This window comes from Pongo abelii, chromosome 13 (genome assembly GCF_028885655.2).
Source record: "Pongo abelii isolate AG06213 chromosome 13, NHGRI_mPonAbe1-v2.0_pri, whole genome shotgun sequence".
NCBI lineage: Eukaryota > Metazoa > Chordata > Mammalia > Primates > Hominidae > Pongo > Pongo abelii.
In genome coordinates, this window is record NC_071998.2 from 115,836,388 (window position 1) to 115,860,876 (window position 24,489).

At 40.8% G+C, this 24,489-nt stretch overlaps 1 protein-coding gene across 13 annotated transcripts in view; it reads right to left on the reverse strand.

Moving 5' to 3' along the window:
* NR6A1 (nuclear receptor subfamily 6 group A member 1) overlaps nt 1-24,489 on the reverse strand; it is a 254,198-nt gene that overhangs the window by 22,237 nt on the left and 207,472 nt on the right. For 8 of the 13 annotated variants that reach the window (XM_054520596.2, XM_063714433.1, XM_009244854.4 and 5 more), the window contains 3 exons: nt 14,880-15,122; nt 4,290-4,345; nt 512-666 (listed from right to left, as the gene is read on the reverse strand). In XM_054520596.2, the coding sequence (XP_054376571.1) occupies nt 512-666; nt 4,290-4,345; nt 14,880-15,122 (454 nt within the window). The remainder of the gene's footprint in view (nt 1-511; nt 667-4,289; nt 4,346-14,879; nt 15,123-24,489) is intronic. The other 5 variants (XM_054520600.2, XM_054520599.2, XM_054520597.2 and 2 more) reach the window with 1 other exon arrangement.

Sequence of the window (24,489 nt, forward strand, 5' to 3'; positions counted from 1 at the left end):
TCTATTTCACACTCGACAACTAACTAAAGATATGCTTGAACGAAGAGTTTCTAAGTTTGTATTCTCTGATAGCAGCAAATTTGACTGGCTTAAAAAGCCTTCAATGTTTCTTAAAATTTATAAAGTGAAAAGCATTGACTCTTGTGAGGCAGATAAATTATAGTTTAATTCAAAACTGTCAAAAAGGTTTATTTCAGTGATAAAATAAATGAGGGAAAATAGCAACATTTAAACTGTTATTCTGTTAGGTGAAGAATGCATGGGCATGGATAGAAGCTATAGCACTTTATCAGTCTGCAGAAGAGACCACTGACATTTTCAAGGTCTTTAGCATAAAAGGGGCTGGGAAACACTGTTTTCAATCATCCTGACCCCTACTCCAAGAGTCTGAGGGAGCAACGGTACAATGGCTGAGACAGCCTGGCAGGGATACTCAGCCAGAGGTTTTCTGTAGCTCTCCCCTTGGTGAGGGATCCCTAGATGATGACCATGGGTTTGCCTTAAAGCTCACCTGGAGGACAGCGTGGAGCCTGGTGAGGGCTGGTTGCTCTCCGAAGCCCTGTTCCCAGGGGAACTGTGGTCACTATCACCATGGTTGCTCCAGTGATTGGCCTCTTCCTCAAACTCCTGCCCAGACATGATCCTTTCGATTTCTTCTTCTGATATCTTCGACAAGGAATTGAGACATGTTAGATGGGTGCTCAAGACACTCTCTGTTCTTTCTTCAGGACTGAGAGCTTATTTAAATCTCATAGGATTTCCCAGAAACCTAGGTTCCCTCTCCTCCATCCCCATACTCCGGGCCTCTCACTAATCTTAGGACGGCGTGGCTTCCTTCCTATTGGCACCATGGCCCTTCGTGGCCTTCCTCCTGCTCATTTACACTACTCTCAAGCCGTGAAGCCTCAAGGTTCTTTCAACTCCTTTTTGTCCCTGAGGCTATTCTTTCCTAACCCTGAAACACCACTCCTCAATGACAATCTCCTACTTGCCCTTTAAGATTCAATTCAAATGTCACCTCTTGCCAGGCATAGTGGCTCATGCCTGTAATCCCAAAACTTTGGGAGTTTCAGGAGTTCAAGACCAGCCTGGGCAACACGGTGAAACCCGTCTCTACAAAAAATAGAAAAATTAGTTGGGCCTGGTGGTGCATGCCTGTAGTCCTACCTACTCTGGAGACTGAGGCAGGAGATTCTGGCCTAAGCTCAGAAGATTGAGGCTGTAGTGAGCCATGATTGCACTAACCCACCCCAGCCTGGGTAACAGAGCAAGACCCTGTCTTAAAAGAAGAAAAAACAAAACCAAAAAACCCCAAATGTCATGTCCTTTGTGAGACTTTCCACCACCACATTTTGGATACTCTCTTCAACAAATAGTGCTGGGAAAACTACATCCACATGCCCCGCCCCCACCCCCCAAAAGACGTCGAACCCTTATAACGTTCACAGAAGTCAACCTCAAAATAGATTAAATATTTAAATGTGAGACCTAAAACTATAAAACTCCTTGGAGAAAACACAGGGGAAAATCTTCATAAAACTGGTCTTGCCAGTGATTTCTTGGATACAACACCAAAAGTACAGACAACAGAACAAAAACAGCCAAGTGTGACTACATTAAACTAAAAAGCTTCTGTGCAACAAAGGAAACAATCAACAGGGTAAAAAGATACCCTATGAAATGGGAGAATATATTACCATACATTTGATAAGGGGTCAACATCCACAACATACAAGGAACTCCCATAACTCAGGAACAGAAAAAAAAAAAAAAAAAAACCCCATTGAAAAATGAACAAGAAACTTGAGCAGACATTTCTCCAAAGAAGACAAATGACCAATAGGTATATAAAAAGATGCTCAATATCACTTATCATCAGGAAAATACAAATCAAAACTTGAAGATATTACCTCACACCTGTTACGATGTCTGTTGCATGTAAAAGAACACAACAACAACAAAAAAACCCAAAAACAAACAAACAAACAAACAAAAAACCAGTCCAGAAAATAACAAGTGCTGGTAAGGATGTGAAGAAATGGAAACCTTTGTGCACTGTTAGTGGGAATGTAAAACGGTGCAACCACTATGGAAAACAGCATGGAGGTTCCTCAAAAAATTAAAAATAGAAACACCATATAATCCAGCAATCCCATCTATGGGTATTAATCCAAAAGAACTGAAATCAGGATTGTGAAGAGATATCTGCACTCCCACGTTCACTGCAGCATTATTCAAAATAGTCAAGAAGTGAAAACAATTTAAGTGTCCGATGACAGACAAATGCATAAAGAAAATGTGATATATACATAAAATACCTTAAAAAAGAGGAAAGTCCTGTTATAAGCTATACCAAGGGTGAACCATGATGACATTATACCAAGTGAAATAAACTAGTCACAGAAACACAAATACTGCATGATTCCACTTTATGAGGTATCTAAAGTAGTCAAACTCTTATAAGCAGAAAGTGGAATGGTGGCTGCCATGGGCAAAGGGAGAGGAAAATGAGGAACTGCTGTCTAATGGGTATAGCATTTCAGTCATGTAAGATGAAAAAGTTCTAAAGATTTGCTGTATCAGAGTGTGCATATAGTTAACAACACTGTACTGTATAATTAAAATTTTGTTCAAAAGGTAGATTTCATGTTATATGGTTTTAACTTCTGCCATAGTAAAAAAGAGCAGCTATTAGTCCAGACCAAAAAACAAAAAGAATTTGTAAGACATATATATGACTTGAATAACGAGAATAAAAATGTTTTAGAAAAAAAGAATAAATGCAGCAGAGTTGGGAGTCACACAGCCTGATTCAATGTATGCTGTGCTCGTATGATAAGAAATCCCCCAAACATCATCAGTGTATGTCTTAAGACAACTCCGAACACCTTTCTTTCATTCCCTCACATTCAACTGGCTAAATCCTATAAATTTACCCAGTAAATATCTCTTGAGTCTATTCTCTCCCCTCAATCTGCACTGCCATTGCTCTGCTTCAAACTATTATCTGTATCTCTTGCCTGTACTTCTGTGAAAACCTTCTAACTGCTTTCTCTCTCTCCCTCAGTTTCACTCACCCTCACCTCACTCCTCACAAGCCATTTCTACCTGCTAGAATGATCTTCCTAAAATGCAAATCTAAATAAAACCTTTTAGTGGTTGCCTCTTGGCTCATACCAGTAACAATAATAGTTTTTTAAAATTTTATTTTTATTTTTTGGTAGAGACAGGGTCTGTCTTGCTATGTCGCCCAGGCTGGTCTTGAACTCCTGGCCTCAAGCGATCTTCCTGCCTCAGCCACCCAAAGTGCTGGGATTACAGGCGTGTGCCACTGCTCCCGGCCACTAGTAATTCCTAAGGCATGCTCTCTGCCTACTAGTGTGCCAAGGGATTCACCTGATGGGCAAAGATATATCCAATTTTCTACCCTCATGAAGCTCTTCTGCTGGCAAGTAAGAACAACAGGTAAGAACAAGTGGTGTAGGCTGGCCCCACAAAGACTTTTCCTAAAGAGTTGTAGTCAAAGATAGTTGAAGGCCACTCCCTAATGAACTGATTCCAAATTCAAGGAATCTACCTTATCTTCTGCCACTCTACTACATGTGCCCAATGTTCCAGCCTAATTGAACAAACTCCTTGTCATAAAGATTCATCGTTGGGTCTTTTCACAGTCTATTTTCTTGAGTGTCTCTAGTCCCCAACCACGGCTTTAGCCGAAGCAGAATAGATGCCCCTCCCTCTGTAGTCCCTGGGCATCCTCTGTTACCTCTCACCTTACTATGATGTCTGTTTACCTATCTGTTTCTCCTATCAGACTGAGTTCACAGTATAGGGCCTGGAAGAGTAGGAACTCAGTAAATGTTTGTGGGATTGAATGGGGGTATTATCATTCCTACTCTACAATAAGACAATAATATTCTGCTGATATATTTTTTAGATGAAATGAACAAAGCAAAGTAGTCTTGCTCATTTCTGCCAGCCTTAGTTATCTATAACCTTAAGGATTGATCAAAAAGTCCTCTGGATGGTTCAGAACCATAACTGGGTTCACTGTCTGTGAAATCCTTAGGAAAGGCTGAGGGATCACAGGAAGAGCTTTAATCATTAACTTACATATATAAGATTTTCAAAGCACTTTCACATCCAGGATGTAAAAGCACTTTTACAGAAATGAAAGCAAAGATGGCTCTCCTCAGCAGCAGATGGAAGAATCAAAGTGAGCAGTTTCAGGAACGGCTGGAGCCCTGGGCTTCCAGGATGGACCACAGAGACTGAGGTCTAGAACTCACCTGGACTGGCCCAATGCTCTTATTCCGGCCTCCAGGCATGCCATCTTCTCTGATAGCTGGAAGGAAACATAAGTCAAGAAAGGCAGTCAGAAGCACACTCATATAAGTCTTTAGCACAAAAAGAGAATTTACTTGGCCAAAAGCATAAGACAGTAATTAGTGAATCCAAGATTAAAACACAGGTCCTTCTGGACCCAAAGCACACAATTCTTTCTATTATTCCAGGCTCCTTCATAGGCAGCAATATTTTGGGGCCCCCAAGGCATTGCGTACATACTACACACACTGTATACATTCAATATGTTCGAAAAAAGGTGATAGCACTGTTCACTAGTCCTTCAGTTACAAACATCCTGCCAGGATGATGCATCTTAAGGTTTTGACAAATTCTAGGGGAGGGACAGAGTATTTCCATTTTTAAATAAAATAGTTTGTATTCCCAGCCTAAGTTTAGGTTTGATATGTAGAATCAGAACAGGTTTTTTGGTTTTTTTCATTAATCAGAATTTTGACCTCAATGGCTTCTCCCTGCAAAGGCAGTCAGTAGAGCACCTGTGTAGTTGAAGGAGCTTACCTAGCATTTACTAAGTATAAAAAGCATCCTTTAAGTAGTATCTCCTGACTAAGAATAACAACTACTACTAATATTATCATCACTCTTTCTGGAACACTTAATACGGGGGCATAGAGAAGAACCCTTGATTTGCAATTATAGTAGGACCACAGTATTAGGCAATCCTTTCTGGAAAAGAAAACTTCTGAACTGAGTCTTAAAGGTTAAGTAGGATTTAGGCAGCCAGGAAAAGAGTGCTCCAGGTTGAGCGAACAGTGTACAAAAAAGCAAGCTGAAGGTAAGAATAAGCTCTTCTTTCTGGGAACTCCCAAGTGGCTTAATCTGGCTAAAGCATAGGGGAAGGTGGCCTATGTGGGGGAAGAGTAGCATGAGATAAGGGTGGAAAGGCCAACTGGGCCTAGATCATAAAGAGCCTTGAATGCCAGACTAGGGTATAACTTTAGCTAAGGACCTTGAGGACAAGAAGGAATGTAGGGGGGCACTGTGGTCATATTGGCATTTTAAAAAAATCTTTGTGACAGCCACTGTGGAGGGTAGCTTGGAAGGGGTTAATGTTAACAATGACAGAAGATAAGCTAATGACATTATGTAATAGCAGGCCTTGCTAGGATATACCTGCCACTTTAAAAAATTAACAGAAGGAATCTAGAAAGTTCCCGAGGCAGGGACTGATTGCCTCAAAAGGTGGGAGCTCCAAGTATAACCCTGTTTCTGAGGTAACCAAAAGGCTGACAGGAAATTCAGAATTAAGTATGTTAGGGTCCAAATCCTGTTTCTTCCTGGTCTGTATAATTATGAACAAGTTTCTTTGACTCTCTGGACTTCAGTTTACTGAAATGAGAAGAGAGAATACTGGTACTTGTTTTATGTTACATTACATAAAATGGTATGGCTAAAACACCAACCCTAGGGCCTTGCGTGTAAAGTAAGCACTTAGTAACTAATCCTTCCCTCTCCCTAGCCTCTTTGAGTTAAAAGTCCAAGGTTCTATTCTCAACTTTGCTAGAATCTTAATATTTTCATCTGCTAAGTGGAGGCAACATGGTCGGTCTGCTTTATAAAAAGCTGTTGTGAATTTGGAGTAAGAAACATACATAGCCTATGTTAGATCTAGATGTATGCTGCTTGTTGGCTGGCAGGTCTCTTTCAATCTAATTTCAAGTTCTAAAATCTTTACAATCGCTTCTCTGCTGTTCCATGGTCAATGACAGTCTTTGGGTATTTCTATTTCTAATAATAACATCTCACATGTCTTTATTTCAGCTCACAGGTAGAGAACAAAGATCTGTCACTGGAATACAACACCACACACATTAATAGTTCGGCTGTTACCTCATTTTCACTGTCCTGGAGGTGTGAAAAGAACGCAACATACTTTACTTTTCATTTAAAGGGCCACATGTCTTAAAGATTTACATCTTGCCAATCTCTTGTTCTGAAATTCAAAAGCTCATCGGCCAGGCGCAGTGGCTCACTCTTGTAATCCCAGCACTTTGGAAGGCTGAGGAGGGCAGATCACCTGAGATTGGGAGTTCAAGACCAGCCGGACCAACATGGAGAAACCACGTCTCTACTAAAAATTCAAAATTAGCCGGGCGTGGTGGCACATGCCTGTAATCCCAGCTACTCGGGAGGCTGAGGCAGGAGAACTGCTTGAACCCGGGAGGTGGAGGTTGCGGTGAGCTGAGATGGTGCCATTGCACTCCAGCCTGGGCAACAAGAGCAAAACTCCATCTCAAAAAAATGTTCATCTTCTTCCTCGACCCCACCCAGAATAAGAAAATGCGTATATGATAGAAATCTACTATGTGTTACATACTGTTCTCTGAGGTAAAATCACTCATGAGTAAAGTATTAGTATCACTCCCATTGAACAGATGGATCTAAGGCTCACAGAAATGAAGTATTTTCTGGAAGAGACAGAAACTAAAGAGCAGAATCAGGGTTGGAACCCACGCTATCAGACTCTAAGACCAGACTTCTTTCTACTACTACTGTGTATGCATCCTAGTGGAGAAACATAAGATACTTTTAAGTGGTGCATAAACTCTTAATTATACATTCTTATTAATTATTCTTAAATTATACATTTATTCTGATGTGCAACTCACATGGCAAAATGTTAACAATTGGTGAATTTGGGTAAAAGGCAGATGGGAATTCTTACTACTGTTGCAAATTTTCTGTAAGCTTGAAATTATTTCAAAATAAAACAGAACAAAATTTTAATGAGGTGGTAAAGAATTGCCTTTAAAAATTAACTTTGATTTTTAAAAGTTATTGAAAGACTAATATAAACAGCAGTACCCATTTAGAGATGATAAAATCGGTCAAGATGCAATGAAACCACCTGAAGTGTAGAAATCAATACAATGTGCCACAGTGCCTCTGTTAAAAACAAAAACTTGGACCATATTTTCAAACTTATAATGTTCTTGCACATATGTATGTTATCTCATGTGATCCTCACAACCACCTTGGAAGGTGTATTATTCTCCCACACATTTTTGAGATGAGGAAACAGAGCTCAGAGAGGTAAAGAGATTTGCTCAGGGAAGAACTGACAGAGCTGGAGTTTCCATTTAGATCTTCTGATTCTAAAGCTATGCTTGTTCCTTGATGCCACACTGAACTAACAAGTTTTTCAGCAGGGCTAAAATCTATCTGGCAGTGATTTGATTAAAAATAACAAATGGCTCCTGTGTGCAGTATTACAGGAATGGTTCTGCTATAACTCTTATCTAAGTCTAAGAAAGAGAATGGCCCTAGCCATGGCTCTTCTATCTTCTCAGAAGGCACCAAAAACACTTTTTCTGCTTTGGAACTCATATGCCTACCATTCTTCATTTGCTTGGGCTTAGGCAGTCAACAAAACCCAGAAAGCATAAATAACAAAGCTAACTACATCAAAGCTCCACTCAAAACCTGTTGGTGGCGCCTTTGGTCCATGGGCCAAATCTAAGCTCCTTAGCATGGCATTCAAGACCGTCTATCATCTGGTTCTGGTGGGACCCCTCATCCTCATCTCTTGCCATAAATGCTATACCCTACACATAGATAACTATTTGTTAGTCTTTAAACATGCTATTCTGTTTTACACAGTTCTGTCTCTGCATATGTTGCCTGTACTCAGAAAGAAACTTAAAGTGGAAAAATGTGAAGAAACTTAAAGTGGAAAAATGTGGCAACACCACCTTCTCTAAGTGACATCATCATAACCAAGTGATTCAAGTTAATATCACCAATAATGGGTATACACTTACATCATGTGCTCTTGGTATTATGGTCTAAGAAGGACACAACATCATTTCTATGGCATTCTTGTGAAAAATGCATAACCTGCATGTAATCGTGAGGAAACTGACAAGCCCAAATTAAGGGATATTCTACAAAATACATGACCTATTTGCTTCAAAATTGACAATGTAAATAAAGACAAAGAAAGACTGAGGAACTATTTCAGATTAAAAGAAACTGAAAAGACATAAAAACTAAATGTAATGTGATTTCCTGAAGTGGCTTCTGGATCAGAAAAAATAAAATTGCTATAAAGGACACTGGGATGACTGGCAAAAATTGAATAAGATCTGCTAATAAGATAGTATTGTGTCATGTTAAATTTCCTGATTTTGATAACAGTACTGTGATTGCTAGAAATAAGAGGAACATTGCCTATGCCTCACTCTCAAATGGCTAAGAAGGTGCGCACATGCAGGCGCACACACAGTTACTTACCTGTGGGAAGTGGGGAAGGTGGAAGAGAGAGACAGAAAGAAGAGCAGGGGGGAGGGAAAATAATAAAACAAATAGCATGATAAAGCAAATGTGGCCAAACGTTAACAATTGGTGAATTTGGGTAAAGGGCATATGGGGATTCTTACTACTGTTGCAACTTTTCTATAAGCTTGAAATTATTTCAAAATAAAACAGAACAAAATTTTAAAGTCTTAATTTAAAAACAAACAAACAACCTTTTGGCGGGCATATGCTCATGCCTATAATCCCAGCACTTTGGGAGACCGAGGTGGGAGGACTGCTTGAGCTCAGTTCAGCTCAGCTGAACTTGATCCTCAGTTCAAGAGCTGCCTGGGCAACATGCTGAAAACTTGTCTCTACAATTTTTTTTTGGTATAATAAAATGTAAAAAAAAGTTCGTAAGGAAAATGTAAGAAATGTAAAAAAAATGTTTGTAAGGAACACGAACTTTGATTTCTTTAAGATTCTGCTCAAATGTTATCCCTCCTTGAGATTTCTCAGTGCTTCATGCAGACCTCTGTGTTGTGTCCTGGGGCACTTTTTATCCTGGTAAAGTGATATGGCGATGCCATAGGATCACTGCCTCACAATGCCATTCTGCAAACATCACCTCCTCCAAGAAGCTTTCCTTGACGTTTATACTTTTGAACTAGTTAGCAAGTTATGAGACCACAGAGTTCAGGAAATTTTTTATTTTTTCACATAGTTACTTAACTAATATGAAACCCACCCCCATCACCCGCCACGAAGCTGACTGTATCCTCATTTCTCCTCTGACAATATTTTCCCCATCCCACTTCCTGCCATGGCCCTCCATCACAGTCAATCCATCTAACCAGGGAGCATCCTATCACTGCTGAGGGACCAACAGAAATGTAGGACTTGATCATGGCCCTTGAGGGGCTCATTGTCTAATAATGAGGGAAACAGATGAGTGAACAGAGAAAGATAACACCAGGTGACCAGGGTTATGGCAGAAGGCATGCAAAAAAGCTGTGGAAGCACAGGAGGGTTAGCTGGTGAGGGGTGGTGTCAGAGAAGGCTTCTTAGAGGATGTTACAAATAAACGCTGAACCTTGAAGTCAGGAGTAGAAGAAGGAGTGGATGAAACCCCCTCTTCTTTCAGGCAGATGAAACCACATGTGCAAAACAGGAAACATCATTGGGTTTTTGAAGAACTAGGATGGAATGCAGATTGTGAGTGGGGAACACCAAATGGAGAAGGAAAGGGGTGAGTGGGGAACACCAAATGGAGAAGGAAAGGGGTGAGTGGGGAACACCAAATGGAGAAGGAAAGGGATCAGGTGGCTGATGCCAGTGTCAGAGGGGCCTTGAAAATCACCTTAAGGAGCCTGACTTTATCCCGAAGACTGCAAGATGGGTAAGGAACACACATGGGGGATACTAGTGCAGTAGTGGGGATGGACAGACAGGGCCCAGTCTCCATTCACCACCCTTCTTTAGATCTTCCTCATTGCTTTGCTAATGAGTTTTCTGACCAGCCAACTTTCAGGTCTGAAAAGATACTCAGTTCCATATCCAAAGATAGAGGACAACAGAGAGCTGTCTTGCACATAGGTGAAAAAGCCCCAGCCACAAATGGCAGCTGCATTTTTTTAATAGTTAATTTTTTAAATTTTGAGGTTAAGTTTAGACTTTATACAAGAGTTGCAAAAATAGTATGGAGAGTTCCCATATACCCTCCCTCCTTTTAACATTGGACATAATCATGTCTAGTCATCAAAACTAGGAAATTAACTTTGGTACAATACTATTAACCAAAGTACATACTTTATTTTGATTTCTCCAGTTGTTTCACTGATATCTTTTGTTCCAGAACACAACCCAGGGGCCCACATTGCATTTAGCTGTCATGCCTTCATAGTCTTCTCCAATCTGTGACAGCTCAGTCTTTCCCTTGTTTTTTGTGACTTTGACACTTTTCAAATGGGTATTTTGTCAGATGTCAGTTATTCTGAAGAATGTCCCTCAATATGGGCTTGTCTGTTTTCTCAGGATTAGACTGAGTGAACTTACCTCTGTGTGTGTGTATATGTGTGACCTTCTCAGTGTTTCATATCAGTGGGTATATACAATGTTGGTGTTTTATTGGTACTGTTAATCTTGATCACTTGGCTAAAGTTATGTCTGTCAGAATTCTCTAAATAAACTTACTATTTTTCCCTTTGTAATTACTATGTATTTGCAGACTATGCAAATATTGTTTCTGTTGACACTGATGCCACTTATTTAGCATCCATTAGTAAGTTTTGCTTGTCGCAACTATTACTGTGGTGTTCTAATGGTGATTTTTTTTTTTTTTTTTTTTTTTGGTCTGTCGCCCAGGGTGGAGTACAATGGCGTGATCTTGGCTTACTGCAACATCCATCTCCCAGGTTTACCTTAGCCTCCAGAGTAGCCGGGACTACAGGCACACGCCACCGTGCCAGCTAATTTTTGTATTTTTTTTGTATAGACGGGGTTTCAGCATGATGCCAAGGCTGGTCTTGAACTCCTGAGCTTAAGCAATCCACCTGCTCCGGCCTCCCAGAGTATTGGGATTACAGGCATGAACCACTATGCCCAGCCCTAATGGTGATTTTTCTATTTCCCTCATTCCTTCTACATTTATATTTATATTTTTATTTTTAGAGATGGAGTCTCACTATGTTGCCCAGGCTGGTCTTGAACTCCAGGGCTCAAGTGATCCTCTTGCCTTGGCCTCCCAAAGTGCTGGGATTACAGGTGTGAGCCACTAAGCCTGGCTTCCTTCTACATTTGTTAATCAGAATTCACTAAAAGGAAGAATGATCACTTCTCTTTATTTATTCACCTATTTCTTTTGATATGAACTCATGGATATTTTTATCCTTTGGGTTATAAACTAATCCTACAGTTATTGTTCCTCAAGTTGTTCCAGCGTTGGCCATCAGAAGCTCTTTCAGGTTGGCTTCTGTGCCCTTTGATATGCTTCCTTTCTTTTTTTAGAAAGCACTTCCTAACTTGCTGGCCCCTTAAGATGCTCCAGGATCATTTTATATTTCCCCTATCCCAGCCTTGGAATCAACTAGTTCTCCAATGAGTCCTCATTCCTTTCATTGATATTTGGAAGCCAAGATCTGGGTGCTGGGTGTACTCATTGCTCCTGGGGTATCTGCTTCTAGCCCCTCTCAGTGGCTAGAGCTTGGAAATATACATATGCACACTAACTCACCTACCCACACAAGGTATCTATGTATTTTTAAATCTATCTGAAACACGAATACATACTGATACACTGATTCCAATCTAGCATGAGGGGACTCATTCTAGCCTTCTCCTTTGCTGATTTATAACTTCTTTCTTTCTCTGATGTGAGAAACCTGACTCTCATTGTCCACAATATATTTACTTGCTGATTCTACTCTATTATACAAATGAAGTAGCGACAACATTCCTAACACATAACCTTGAGAGAAACAAATTTTACAAACTAGAGTGCTTTGTTTGTATGTAATTCTTTTTGTTTTTAGCCTTACAGTATACAGTCAAAACACTTTTCAAAGGTTAGCTCCTTTTTTCTCCAACCCCTTAAGTGTGGTTATGTGACTCATTTGTAACACCGGTTAGATTCATTTGTTATAGTGTGCATTCTTTCTCTCTGCCCTGTAATCCCCAAAACATCCTAGCTGATTAAACAAATTTTCACATGTAGTAACATTTACTTTTTTGTGGTGTAAAGTTCTATGGGTTTTGACAAATGCACAGAATTATGTGTCAACCACCACAGGTCCATACAGAACATCCCTTACCCCCAAAATACTCCCATGGCAACTGCAATTTTAATCCTGCTTTCGCAGCACCAACCAGGAGGTGGCAGGGTTTCTCTCCCTGACGCAGACTTCACCAGGCAACCGGGTCTGCCTGCTCTGCGTGCAAATAGTCCTAAGGAGACAGCTAGCTCCCTGTCCCTCATACTCCGTGTGTCTTCTGACTATGGTCAGAGGGGTTATAAGGTTAAGTTTCTTCTTCCCTAAAACAGGTGAGTTTTGCTGGAAGCCTCAAAATCTCACACTCCAGATGAATAAGCAGGAGGATTCATCAGAGACAGTAGTCAAGAAGGCAACCCATAATAACTAAGCTTTCATAAGATACTCAAAGTGAGGGCAACAAAGGGAGATGAGAGAAGTGGAGGCCAAAACCAAAACAGGGTGAGGGCAGGAAGTTGACAGACTCTTCAAGACAGCACATGTTTGGTATTGGTGGCTGGAAAAGATTTCAGTAAGAGGAAACTGACAGTGGGGAAGGGAAAAGATCTCCAAGTAGAGGGAAAAACCTGAGTACAGGCACAGCAGTGTAAGGCATCCCTGAGGCACAGTGTTCAGAAATGAGTTAGAAAGACAGGCAGGGGACAAACTTGGTAACACTTCAAATGTCCTACTATGGCATTCATCATCAGTAAACACAGGGCATTCCAACATGTTAACAGCTATGTCACATGGTAGACACGTGAAGCAGTACATTGTCCGTGTGGTTAGGTACAAGCTCTGCTTAATAACAAATTATAATTTGGTAACTATTAACTGTCAACATAACCACCCCTAAACTAACTATTGCTAAGTCATTTTACCTCCCTAAGCTGTATCTGTAAACTGGGGATAACAGTTAATAACAGGATTGTTGTATGTATTCAGTGGTAGAATATACATATGGAGGGTACACAAATAAGTGCTCAATAAATATTAGTATTTATAATAAATTATAAACCACCTAAATTTATCTAAATGCCCTTCCACATCTCTCTTACCTTTCTTCATGATGGGCAAGTTTTTAAAAGGTCCTTCTTATCTCATACACAATAAAACCAGTCTGAGTATATCTGGATGTCTGCATTCATAAAGCTACAAAACCAGTTTGAATAGTTCACTATATCTGACTAACCCCCCGATCCCTGGACACTGCTGCTATGAACCCCTAATACCTTGCTGGGTATTTTATATGTTATCATACTTAATCCTGTAGAGAACTCTGAAGGGTAAGCAACATACCATCTTAAAGGTAAGATAATTGAATATTGGAGATATAAAGCAAACTTCCTAAGATCACAGAGCTAAGAGCTAGTCTGCTTGCCTCTAGAGCCTCTCTTCTTTCTGCTGAATGACACTGCTCTATTCTACTCTCCACTCTCCATGGGAATACCACTGTAGGCTTCCGACACCGGCCCTCCTCTCTTCTGTACCTAAGCTCTCTCTGTGGGTGATTTCACCTGTGGACTAGACTTTTACTGCCACCTCTGTGCCAGCAGCTCCGTGAAGCCTGTTTGCAGGCAGGACTTTCATCTCAGTTCCCATCCTACATAACCAACCTCCTTGGTGGACATCTTTACGCGTCCTTCTCAGGTATCTCAAACTCAGTATTGCCAAGGCCAACATTTTGCCCCACCCTTTTTCTTTTCTTTTCTTTTCAGAGGGTCCTATAGAGAAATCACCCTGCTTTTTAGCTTGACTTTTTTTTTTTTTTTCATTTTTTTCTCCCTGGTAAGATCATTACTCTCAATCCACATCCTCAATTTCAACTTCTGGTGCTGCTCAATATTCAGTATGTCACCAACTCCTATCAGATGAGTTTCTTCAACATCTCTCTGTGCCATTATTTCCCCTGTTCCTTCAGATCCTTCAGATTTCCTTCTAGACTCTACTAAAAACTTTCTAGGTGGCTTTTCTGTTTCCCCTGCCCCAATTCATCCTCCAAAACAACCCTTCATATTCATCCTACTAGAACGTCAGTTCTAGTTGTTCATATTATCTCAGGCTAATGGCTCTTGGAAAGCTTCCTAATAAATTTCAAACTCCTCACCAACCTAGACACAGACTTCTGAGCATGCCTAGCCTCTGAGTACACCATGGTTCTAAGCAAACAAAATGATACTGCATTCAGCAATCTCCTACCTCATGCCTTTTCATCCAAAAATTTCTACTTCTGTCATCATTCCTGAAATAACTAGTGAAGTATATTAATCCCAGTTAAGACCTGATTGTTAAGTGGGTTCTTGGTCACACAGGGCTTGTGCACTCATTCCCACCTTAACATCTCACTAGTTTTCTTCCCCCCACCTAGTTTAGGAAGGTCTTATAGGCAAGAATGGTTCATTTTTGGTTATGAGTACAAACTATAAGGCCGGATATGTAGTGCAAGCTTGAGGATTAAGTAACTAAACAGCTGACACTAAAGGTAAAGTTTTGAATGCAGGATGGGCCATCAGAGCCATGAGCACCACTCACCCTTCCGGTTCATTCCCATCTGGAGGCATTTGAGCAGGCGGCAGTATTGGCACCTGTTCCTCTGCTTCCGAGACATGACACAGTTCTTGTCACGACTGCATCGATATACCCGTTTGTTGCAAATGCTCCGCTTGAAAAACCCTTTGCAGCCCTCACAGGAGATGATCCCATAGTGCAAGCCTGTAGCGCGGTCCCCACAAATGAGACAGGTTCGTTGTTCAGCCCGATCATCTGAAACAGAAACTGATCATATTCAAGTTAGAACACAGTGGAAATAATGGCTTTAAGCCTACAGTTCTTAAAGTGAGCAACTCTGCTCTGGATAGATTAAGACCACCACTATCTCCAGGCTAAAGGGCAAATAGGGGGCCCATCTTCGGATCCTTGTCCCAAGAGTAGTCCCTGTATCTATGGTTGCAGATACCACAACACAGTCTACCTAAACTCTTCCTCCTGGGTTTCATCAACACTTGGATCAGTATCTAAGACTGAAACCTAGAAAATATCTTTGACTCCTCTATCACCCTTACCCTGCTCATCTGTAACCCATCAATTCTACCCTGTAGGAGCATGGTAAGGATTACTTACCATATATATAAGGCCTAACACATGATATACAGCCAATAAATGACAGCTGTAATTGAGTTCTAACCACGCCGAGCTAAGCCGGTCAGCCAGACATCCAGCCAATAAATATTTACTGTGCAACTCTTCTATCCTGGGAACTGCTGTAAGGCACGAATACAGCAGTGAACAGAAGTCCCCGGTGAAGCTTACACTCTAGCAGAGTATCTATTCTGTGTCCAGGCCCTGTGCTAGGACATAAATAAATCATCATGATCCCCAGAGTCATGGAACTCACTGACTAGCAACGAACAAGTTACTCGAGGAGGAAATTCAGGATAGAATATAGCTCTTCACTTCCTCTTCCTTTAAACTGCATTTACTCGGGACCAAGCAACTGCTAAAGAGCAGGCACATGACAAAAAAGCACCCTGTGAACTGTGATGTGAAGCTATGCCAGCAGGTACAAGAAATCACCGGGGAAGGTTCCCATCAGAGGCCAAGACAAGAAATCAGATATTTCAACCTCACTCCTGAGTAAGAGGCAAGGTATAATAATCAAGAACATCATTATAGAGCCAGGTGTGATGGCACACACCTGTAGTCTCAGCTACTGAGGAGGCTGAAGCAGGAGGACTGCTTGAGCCTAGGAGTTTGAGGCTGCAGTGAGCTATGATTGCACCACTGCATTCCAGCCTGAGCAACGGCAAGACCATATCTCTTAAAAAACAAATAAACAAAAACAAAGGCACATCATTATACCATGAATTAGAGACCACTTATAATTAGAGAGATTCTAATTTGAACCCTAGCTCTGAAACTAGCTGGGTGAACTAGGGAAAAATTGACCTTCTTTACTTTTCTAATTCCTCTCATCTGTTAAACGGTGATGATAATAATACCTATATCCCATGGATAAAGTTCTCATTGCAGTGTGTGGGCTATAACAGACATTTGATAACTGTTAGCTATTATTTTCATTATTATTACCCCAGCAGGTACACATTTAATGTGCTAATGGCATTCCTGAAAGGAAAAGCTTTCGAAGGCAATGTTAACGGAGGGTCATGGTAGTATATATAGGAGGGATGCAGAGAAAGGAGGTGGCTTGCATTTCTGGAGCCCTTAATATATGCCAACTTCAAGATGAGTCTTTATGATTGCCATCTATAGTAAGCAGAATAACTGCGACCCATAGATATCAGGTCCTAATCCTTGGAACCTGTAAAACGCTACCTTATAAAGGAAAAAGGGTATTTGTAGATGTGATTAAATTAAGAATCTTGCGTTAGGGCGTTATTCTGAATTATATGGGTGGGCCCGAAATACAATCACAAGTGGGCCCGAAATACAATCACAAGTGTCTTCGTAAGACAGAGGCAGAGGGAGATCTGATAAAGATAGCAGAGAAGAAGAAACACATAACATGCAAAAGGGAAGATGATACGAAGACAGAGGCAGAAACTGTCCACCAACCAAGGAATGACGGCAGTCACCAGAAGTTGGAAAAGGCAAGGAACCGATTCTCCCCTAGAGCTTCTGAAAGGAGTGTGGCTCTGCAAACACCTTCATTTCAGCCCAGGGATACTGAATTTTTTTTTTTTTTTTTTTTTGAGAGGGAGTCTTGCTCTGTCGCCCAGGCTGGAGTGCAGTGGCTCAATCTCGGTTCACTGCAACCTCCGCCTCCTAGGTTCAAGCAATTCTCCTGCCTCAGCCTCCCAAGTAGCTGGGATTACAGGTGCCTGCCACCATGCCCTGCTAATTTTTGTATTTTTAGTAGAGATGGGGTTTTACCATCTTGGCCAGGCTGGACTTGAATTCCTGACCTCAAGTGATCTGCACACCTTGGCCTCCTGAAGTGCTGGGATTAGAGGTGTGAGCCACCACGCCCGGCCTGATTTTGGATTTATGGCTTCTCTTCCAGTAAGAGAGTAAATTTTTGTTGTTTTAAGGCACTGAGTTTGTGGTAATTTGTTATAGCAGCACAGGAAACTAATATACCTTTTTTTTTTTTCGCAAACAGGGAAACAGGCAATATTAAGACTTGTCCCAAGTCAGCTGGCAAACAGCAGGTACTCAGAGACAAGTACATATATGAGATTATACAACCAGGGAAATGGAGAACGACAGATATGGAAAGACTGCCTAGGTTCTTGAGGACTCTACAGTTCTTGGTTACAGACTTTTCTAAGGCTTGGATACACTTCCTTTGAGAAAACAGCACAGTGACAAATTGACATAACCATGTTATTGTAATACAATCCTCCTTTTTTCTTTTTTTGAGACGGAGTCTCACTCTGTAGCCCAGGCTGGAGTGCAGTAGCGCAATCTTGGCTCACTGTAACCTCTGCCTCCCAGGTCCCGGTTCAAGTAATGCTCCTGCCTCAGCCTCCTGAGTAGCTGGGATTACAGGAATGCGCCACCATGCCTGGCTAATTTTTGTATTTTCAGTAGAGATGCGGTTTCACTATGTTGGCCAGGCTGGTCTTGAACTCCTGACCTCGTGATCCACCCACCTCAGCCTCCCAAAATTCTGGGATTACAGGAGTGGGCCACCGCGCCCGGCCAATCCTCCTTCTTTTCTTTCTTAAGCTAACTTAAGTGAGTTTCTGTTGTTTGCAAAACAAACAAAATACAAAAAGCCCTATTAAGAAAAAAAAAGATACCCTATAAAAATGGCCCTGGTGTAATCAGTATTCCTTTTATTTTCCTTTTGAAAACATAAAGAAAGCTCAAGGTAAACACTACAGAAAAGTTACAATAGCAAATTTTAAAAATTAAAACAGGTAAGGCCAAACAGGCAAAATGAATAGCATAAAAATAGCACCTACTATGTTTGAGATGGGATTTCCTAGAGCGCTGAAAAGGCCTGGAAATGGAACATGGAACACTGTTGGGAAACCATGACTGGCCATGGAAGAATCTAAATTTTCTAATTTTAAAAACTTCAGTGTTCTTTTAGATATGACTATAATGTAAACCAGAGCCTTATTAGAATAGACTTAAAAATAGTTATAATGAGTATATCCACAAGGACACACCTTCCTTTCTTCACTGCTATGATTTCACTGAACACCCACCCCAACTAGGTAGGCTTTACTTCACTGACTCATGTAATCCTCAAAACCCCATAAATAGGTGAGTACAATTGTTATCACCCTTTTGTAAATGATTAAGTGGAAGCTCCAAAATGGTTAAACAATTTGTCCACCTAGAAAGTGGCTGACCCTGAACCACCAATATCAGAACTGGAGTTCAATAACCTCTTCATAAAGCATTCCTATGGCATTCTGTGCAGCATCTGGAGCCACAGCAAAGAACCCACAGAATGACAATCAAATATAGACCTGTTAAGAACCTGCTCATGTCTTGTAACACTGCTTGCTTTTCTCATGATAGTTTTTAAAGGCCACACTGAGATCAAAGACTAAAGGGCCATATTTCTTTAAGGAGCCTGGAGTCCTAGGACTGCTTCTCTGTCTGGCTACAGCTATTCTTACTGCCTGCCATGTTCTGTTTCTTCAAAAAATGGTCTACGCCATGGATGAAGAACTAATTCAAATGGGAGTTTCTCAATGGTACAAAAGAAAGGCTCACTCCAGATCAATCTAGTAGCCCTTCAAAGCAGCATTTGGAAAACTTCTCTCCCAGTATGTGAAAAATAACAACAGAATCAGCTATTGTTAACTGACCACTTAGGTGCTATGCTCTGGCCAAGCACTTAACATACACTGCTGTGCTGAATAATCACAATTATTCCTAAACGAGGTGCCCTCAACATTTTGCAGAGAGGAAATGGAGGCCCATGAGGTGCTATCACTCCCTAATAGTCATCCAGCTAGTAAGGGAAGGCTGGAAGGCTCGAAAGTCTATGTTCCTAACCATTACATTCTTTGGCCACAGCAAGGCAAATCTATACATTCTACATGCACGTAAGTCAGTCCCTTCCCCACTGAAAACCAATCAACAAACCACCCAACCAACCAAACAACCAAAAAAGCCAGGGTCCCCCTTTGTAAATGAACAAACTGAAGCAAATGCCCCTAATTGTGCCTGGCCAGATGTCAGATAAAGATTTCTGCACCTCCTATTGCAAAGGATTTGAAGTGTATTTATAGCATGTTTACATTCATTATCTTGCTGGTACCAGGCCAAAGCAAGGGTTATTCTTATCTTATAGATAAGGCAAAAAACATTCAATGAGCACCAACTGTGTACCATGCAATGTGCAAGAAGTTTTTACATACACTATTCACCACAGTAACTTCGAGACATATTATTTCTATATTACTGAATCTGGAATCTTAAGAGTTAGAAAAGGCCTTAGAAATTGCCCTGAACAGATCTTTACCTGAGGCATGAATTCCCTCCACAATGTTCCAAGACAAAGAGTTGCCCCATACTCTTACTTGCACATCTCTAGTGACTCAATAAGGCACTTCATTCCATTCATTCTACTTTTAGACAGTTATAATGGGTTCAAAGGCTTTTCTTTACATGGAGCCAAATCTGAAGCTTCCCCCACTGCCCTGAATAATGTGTTCATGGGTAAAAAATTAATGTACAATCTAACCTAGCTCATATATAAACCATTTAGAGATTTAAAGATAATAACGGAGTTTTCAGGCTGGGTGTAGTGGCTCACGCCTGTAATCCCAGCACTTTGGGAGGCCAAGGAGGGTAGATCACCTGAGGTCAGGAGTTTGAGACCCGCCTGGCCAACATGGCAAAACCCCATCTCTACTAAAAATACAAAAAATTAGCCGGGCATGGTGGCACATGCCTGTAATCCCATCTACTGGGGAGGCTGAGGCAGGAGAATCACTTAAACCCGGAACACAGAGGTTGCAGTGAGCCAAGATCATGCCACTGAACTCCAGCCTGGGCGACAGAACGAGACTCCGTCAAAAAAGAAAATAATAATAATAATAATGGAGTGTCCAACTGTGATTTTTTTCCTTCTCATTTCTTAGTCTTAATGAATTATATAGTATCAAAATCCCTCTTAAAACAAAGTATCCAGAACTGAATGATTTTTCTTAATATCATTTAAGATTGAATTAATTTTGCTTCTATGTTTCTGCAGCTAGCAACACCAGTAAGTACATACATTTTACCATGACTGAATCTCTGTGGCATGCCACACATTTTATAATGGGAAAAACTGGTGCTGAAAGAGTAAGTAATCTTGGTTACACAACCAATCAGGAGTGGAGCTGGAATTGCAATTCAAGATCTTCCAATTCCAAGACTGCTGTATTTTCAATCCTCCCTGCCACCTCCTACTCAACCACACACATATTTAATTCACATCTGTTTCACAGGCACCTAAAATCTGAAGTATTTGACACACATACCATTAACCAGTATCTTTCTTATTCCATTCTTGGGAAGTAGAATGTTGAACCCAAGGGTAGGACTTTACATTTGCCCTTGATTCATTTTATCTTTATATAATAAATTCTGCCTGTCATTCTGGTCTATTGAAATCTTTGGGGATCTGGGTCCTGCCACCTAGTATATTATTTCTTCCATCTCCTTCTTGTCTACATGTGTGGTCGGTGTTACATTATTTTCATTTCTATCCTTAAAACAGTATTAAACAGAATGTGGCCTTCTGGCAAAACACTGAAGTCCTTTCTCTAATCTGACTTAACCATTAGCATCCTGGAAATAGTTATTCAATTGGTTTTGTCTTTTATTTTTTCTTTTTTGAGATGGAGTTTCGCTCTTGTCGCCCAGGCTGGAGTGCAATGGCCCAATCTTGGCTCACTGCAACCTTCGCCTCCCAGGTTCAAGTGATTCTCCTGCCTCAGCCTCCCAAGTAGCTGGGATTACAGGTGTGTGCCACCATGCCCGGCTAATTTTTGTATTTTTAGTAGAGACAGGGTTTCACCATGTTGGCCAGGCTGGTCTCAAACTCCTGACCTCAGGTGATCCACCCGCCTCAGCCTCTCAGAGTGCTGGGATTACAGGCAGGAGTCACTGTGCTTGCCCCCAAGACAATTTTTAACAAACTTTAAACTTTAATTGATGAGACTGGGATTAGGTGAACACACATACATTGCAATCAAGGGGACAGGCTTGGGTGGCAATGTAGAGTTGATCTCAGGGCCCATGGCAAGGTAAGCCTCAACTTGTGGATAGAAAAGAAAATGACAGGCTGAGCACCGTAGTCCCAGCACTTTGGGAGACTGAGCACTTAGATGTACCTCAGTTTCTCTTCTATAGAATGTGGATAATATTATATTATATTAAATTATATTAATAATTTTTTAAAAGAACTGCTGTGAGACCGGGCACAGTGGCTCATGCCTGTGATCCCAGCACTTTGGGAGGCCAAAGTGGGTGGATCACTCAAGTGCCCAGGAGTTCAAGACCAGCCTGGGCAACATGGCAAAACCCTGTCTCTACAAAACATACAAAAAATTAGCCAGGCGTGGTGGTGCGCCTATAGTCCCAGCTACCCAGGAGGAGGCTGAGGTAGGAGTATCACCTGAGCCCAGGTGGTCAAAGATGCAGTGAGCTGTGATCATGCCACTGCACTCCAGCCTAGGGGGCGGCGGAATGAGATCCCATTTCTAAAAACAAAACAAAAAAAAACAACTATTTGAGAATCAATAAGGCAATAGATTACCCATAAATGACACAGAGCTCTAGCTTCCTCATAGTCTGTAATAGAATAAAGTAGCTTTGCAAAGTGTAAGTGTTAGACAAAATTGTTGCTTAATAATAAGTTTTTCTTTTTTTAATCTAAAAGACAAAAAAATTGGTGGGACACGGTGGCTCACATCTGTAATCCCAACACTTTGGGAGGCCGAGGTGGGCAGACTACTTGAGGTCAAGATTTCCAGACCAGCTTGGCCATTATGGTGAAACCCTGTCTCTACTAAAAATACAAAAATCAGCCAGGCATGGTGGTATGCGCCTGTAATCCCAGCTACTCAGGAGGCTGAGGCAGAAAAATTGCTTGAACCCAGGAGGTGGAGGTTGCAGTGAGCCAAGATTGCACCACTGCACTCCAGCCTGGGTGACAGAGTGAGACTCCGTCTCAAAAAAAAAGTAAATAAATAAAAACAAAAAACTTAAAAAAATGTTATTAGCCCCAGTCAGCCTGGTGGCAGGGGAAATTAATGACAGATTTTCTAGAGGAAGTGAATTCTGAAGTACAACTACCAGTTAGACAACTGAAGGTGGAAGAGTGGGTATAGACAAAGAAACAATTGGCATATAAAGTCATGTCTTAAATTTGGTGCTGGAAAACTCCTCTCTAACTTGGGTTTCCTCTGAGAAGAATCTCATTCCTCTCTAAAAGAGCTGATATAGTTCACTAAGTTTCAGCAAGACTATCAAGAAAGCTGCACAGAAGTAGCCACAAATATAATATCAGGCTATGTTTTACCCCTTTGTATGTAAAAGTCATGATCTGCCCACAATTTTATTCCTGCAAAATATTCTATATATTGCTGGTTACCATAACTAAACACAAGCATTATTAGAAAAAAGGTAACATGCTTGGTCTTTGCTATAGACTTTCAAACCTTAGGTTCAATGTAAAGTGTGTTTTTTTTTTTTTTTTTGATACAGGGTTCATTATGTCACCCAGGCTGGAGTGCAGTGGCTATTCACAGTTGCAATCATAGCACTCTGCAGCCTTGAACGCCTGACCTCAAATGACCCTCACGCCTCGCCTCCCGAGTAGCTGGGACTACAGGCATGCACAACTGCACCTGGCAAGAGTTTTTTGTTTTTAAGTCAGAGATTATTCTAGCATAGGTAAAAGAACTGTCATATTAAATTGCATTTCTTAAACTCCTGCTGATAAATAAGAGCAGATTCAGAGCTCAGTTAGGGTCTCTGTGGACACATATTTTCAGAGGCAAAAATGTCAAATTCAAAGGAAATAAAATGATAAATAAAGCTGCTGATATGGTTGGCCTGGAAGATTAGTAACAATCTGAACCAGCTACAGAGCTCTAGCAACATCTCTTCAGAGCACCATTGACACGTGTCTGCTGAAATAAATGGATATGCCCATCTCCACATCATTTAGCAAGAACAAAAAATAAATGAGGATAAAGAGATTTATAAAGGAATCTAGTCATCGATCTGACCAGAGTTGTACAATTTGGGGTCTTGTTTTACAAACCTGCAGGACTTCTCAGTTACACCTAACCAAGGTTCCGCTGCAGGTAGGTTTTGATTAAAGATGTTAACAGTAAAATCTGGCACAATAAATGCTATAGAGAAGATACACAATTTGTTGAATGAATGAATGAGCAATAAATGAACAAATGGTATGGCTGGTGCAATGTTTCCCAAATTACAAGTCATAACCCACAGTATCATGTTTGGAAAAAAATGAAATGAAAAATATCAAAGTGCATCATATGTAGCAAGAAAGGGTAAAATTCCGTGAAACTTGAGTTTCAATTAAAGTGTGTGCATTTGTGTGTCTGTGATATGCAAGTGTGCTGTGGAGTACTGGATCACTACGTACGTAGAACTGTAAAAAGTTTTAAACACACTGGCCTAGCATTTCAGACACACTAATATAAACTCCAGCTCTGCCGCTTGCTAGTTTTATAATTGTGGGTAAATAATTCAGTTCTCTTAGTCTAACTATTAACTGTAAAATAGAAATAATATTAGTACTTACCTCATACAGATTTGCTAGGGATGAAATGATACAGTACAAAATGGTAAGAACATGTACATGGTGCTTTACTATGTACCAAGTTCTGTCCTAAATTTGTTACACTGAATCACTCACTCATTCCTTACAACTCTAAACAGACAGTCCCCTGCTCATAGAAAGTTCAACTTAAGGACTTTTCTACTTTATGATGGTATGAAAGTGGTATGTATTCAGTAGAAACAGTACTTCCAATTTTGAATTTTCATCTTTTACCCAAGCTAGCGATATACGATATGATACTCTCTTGCAATGCTGGGCAGCAGCAAGCCCTAGCTCCCAGTCAGGCTGAGGTGGGAGAATCATTTGAGGCCAGGAGTTCTAGACCAGCCTGGGTAACATAGCAAGACC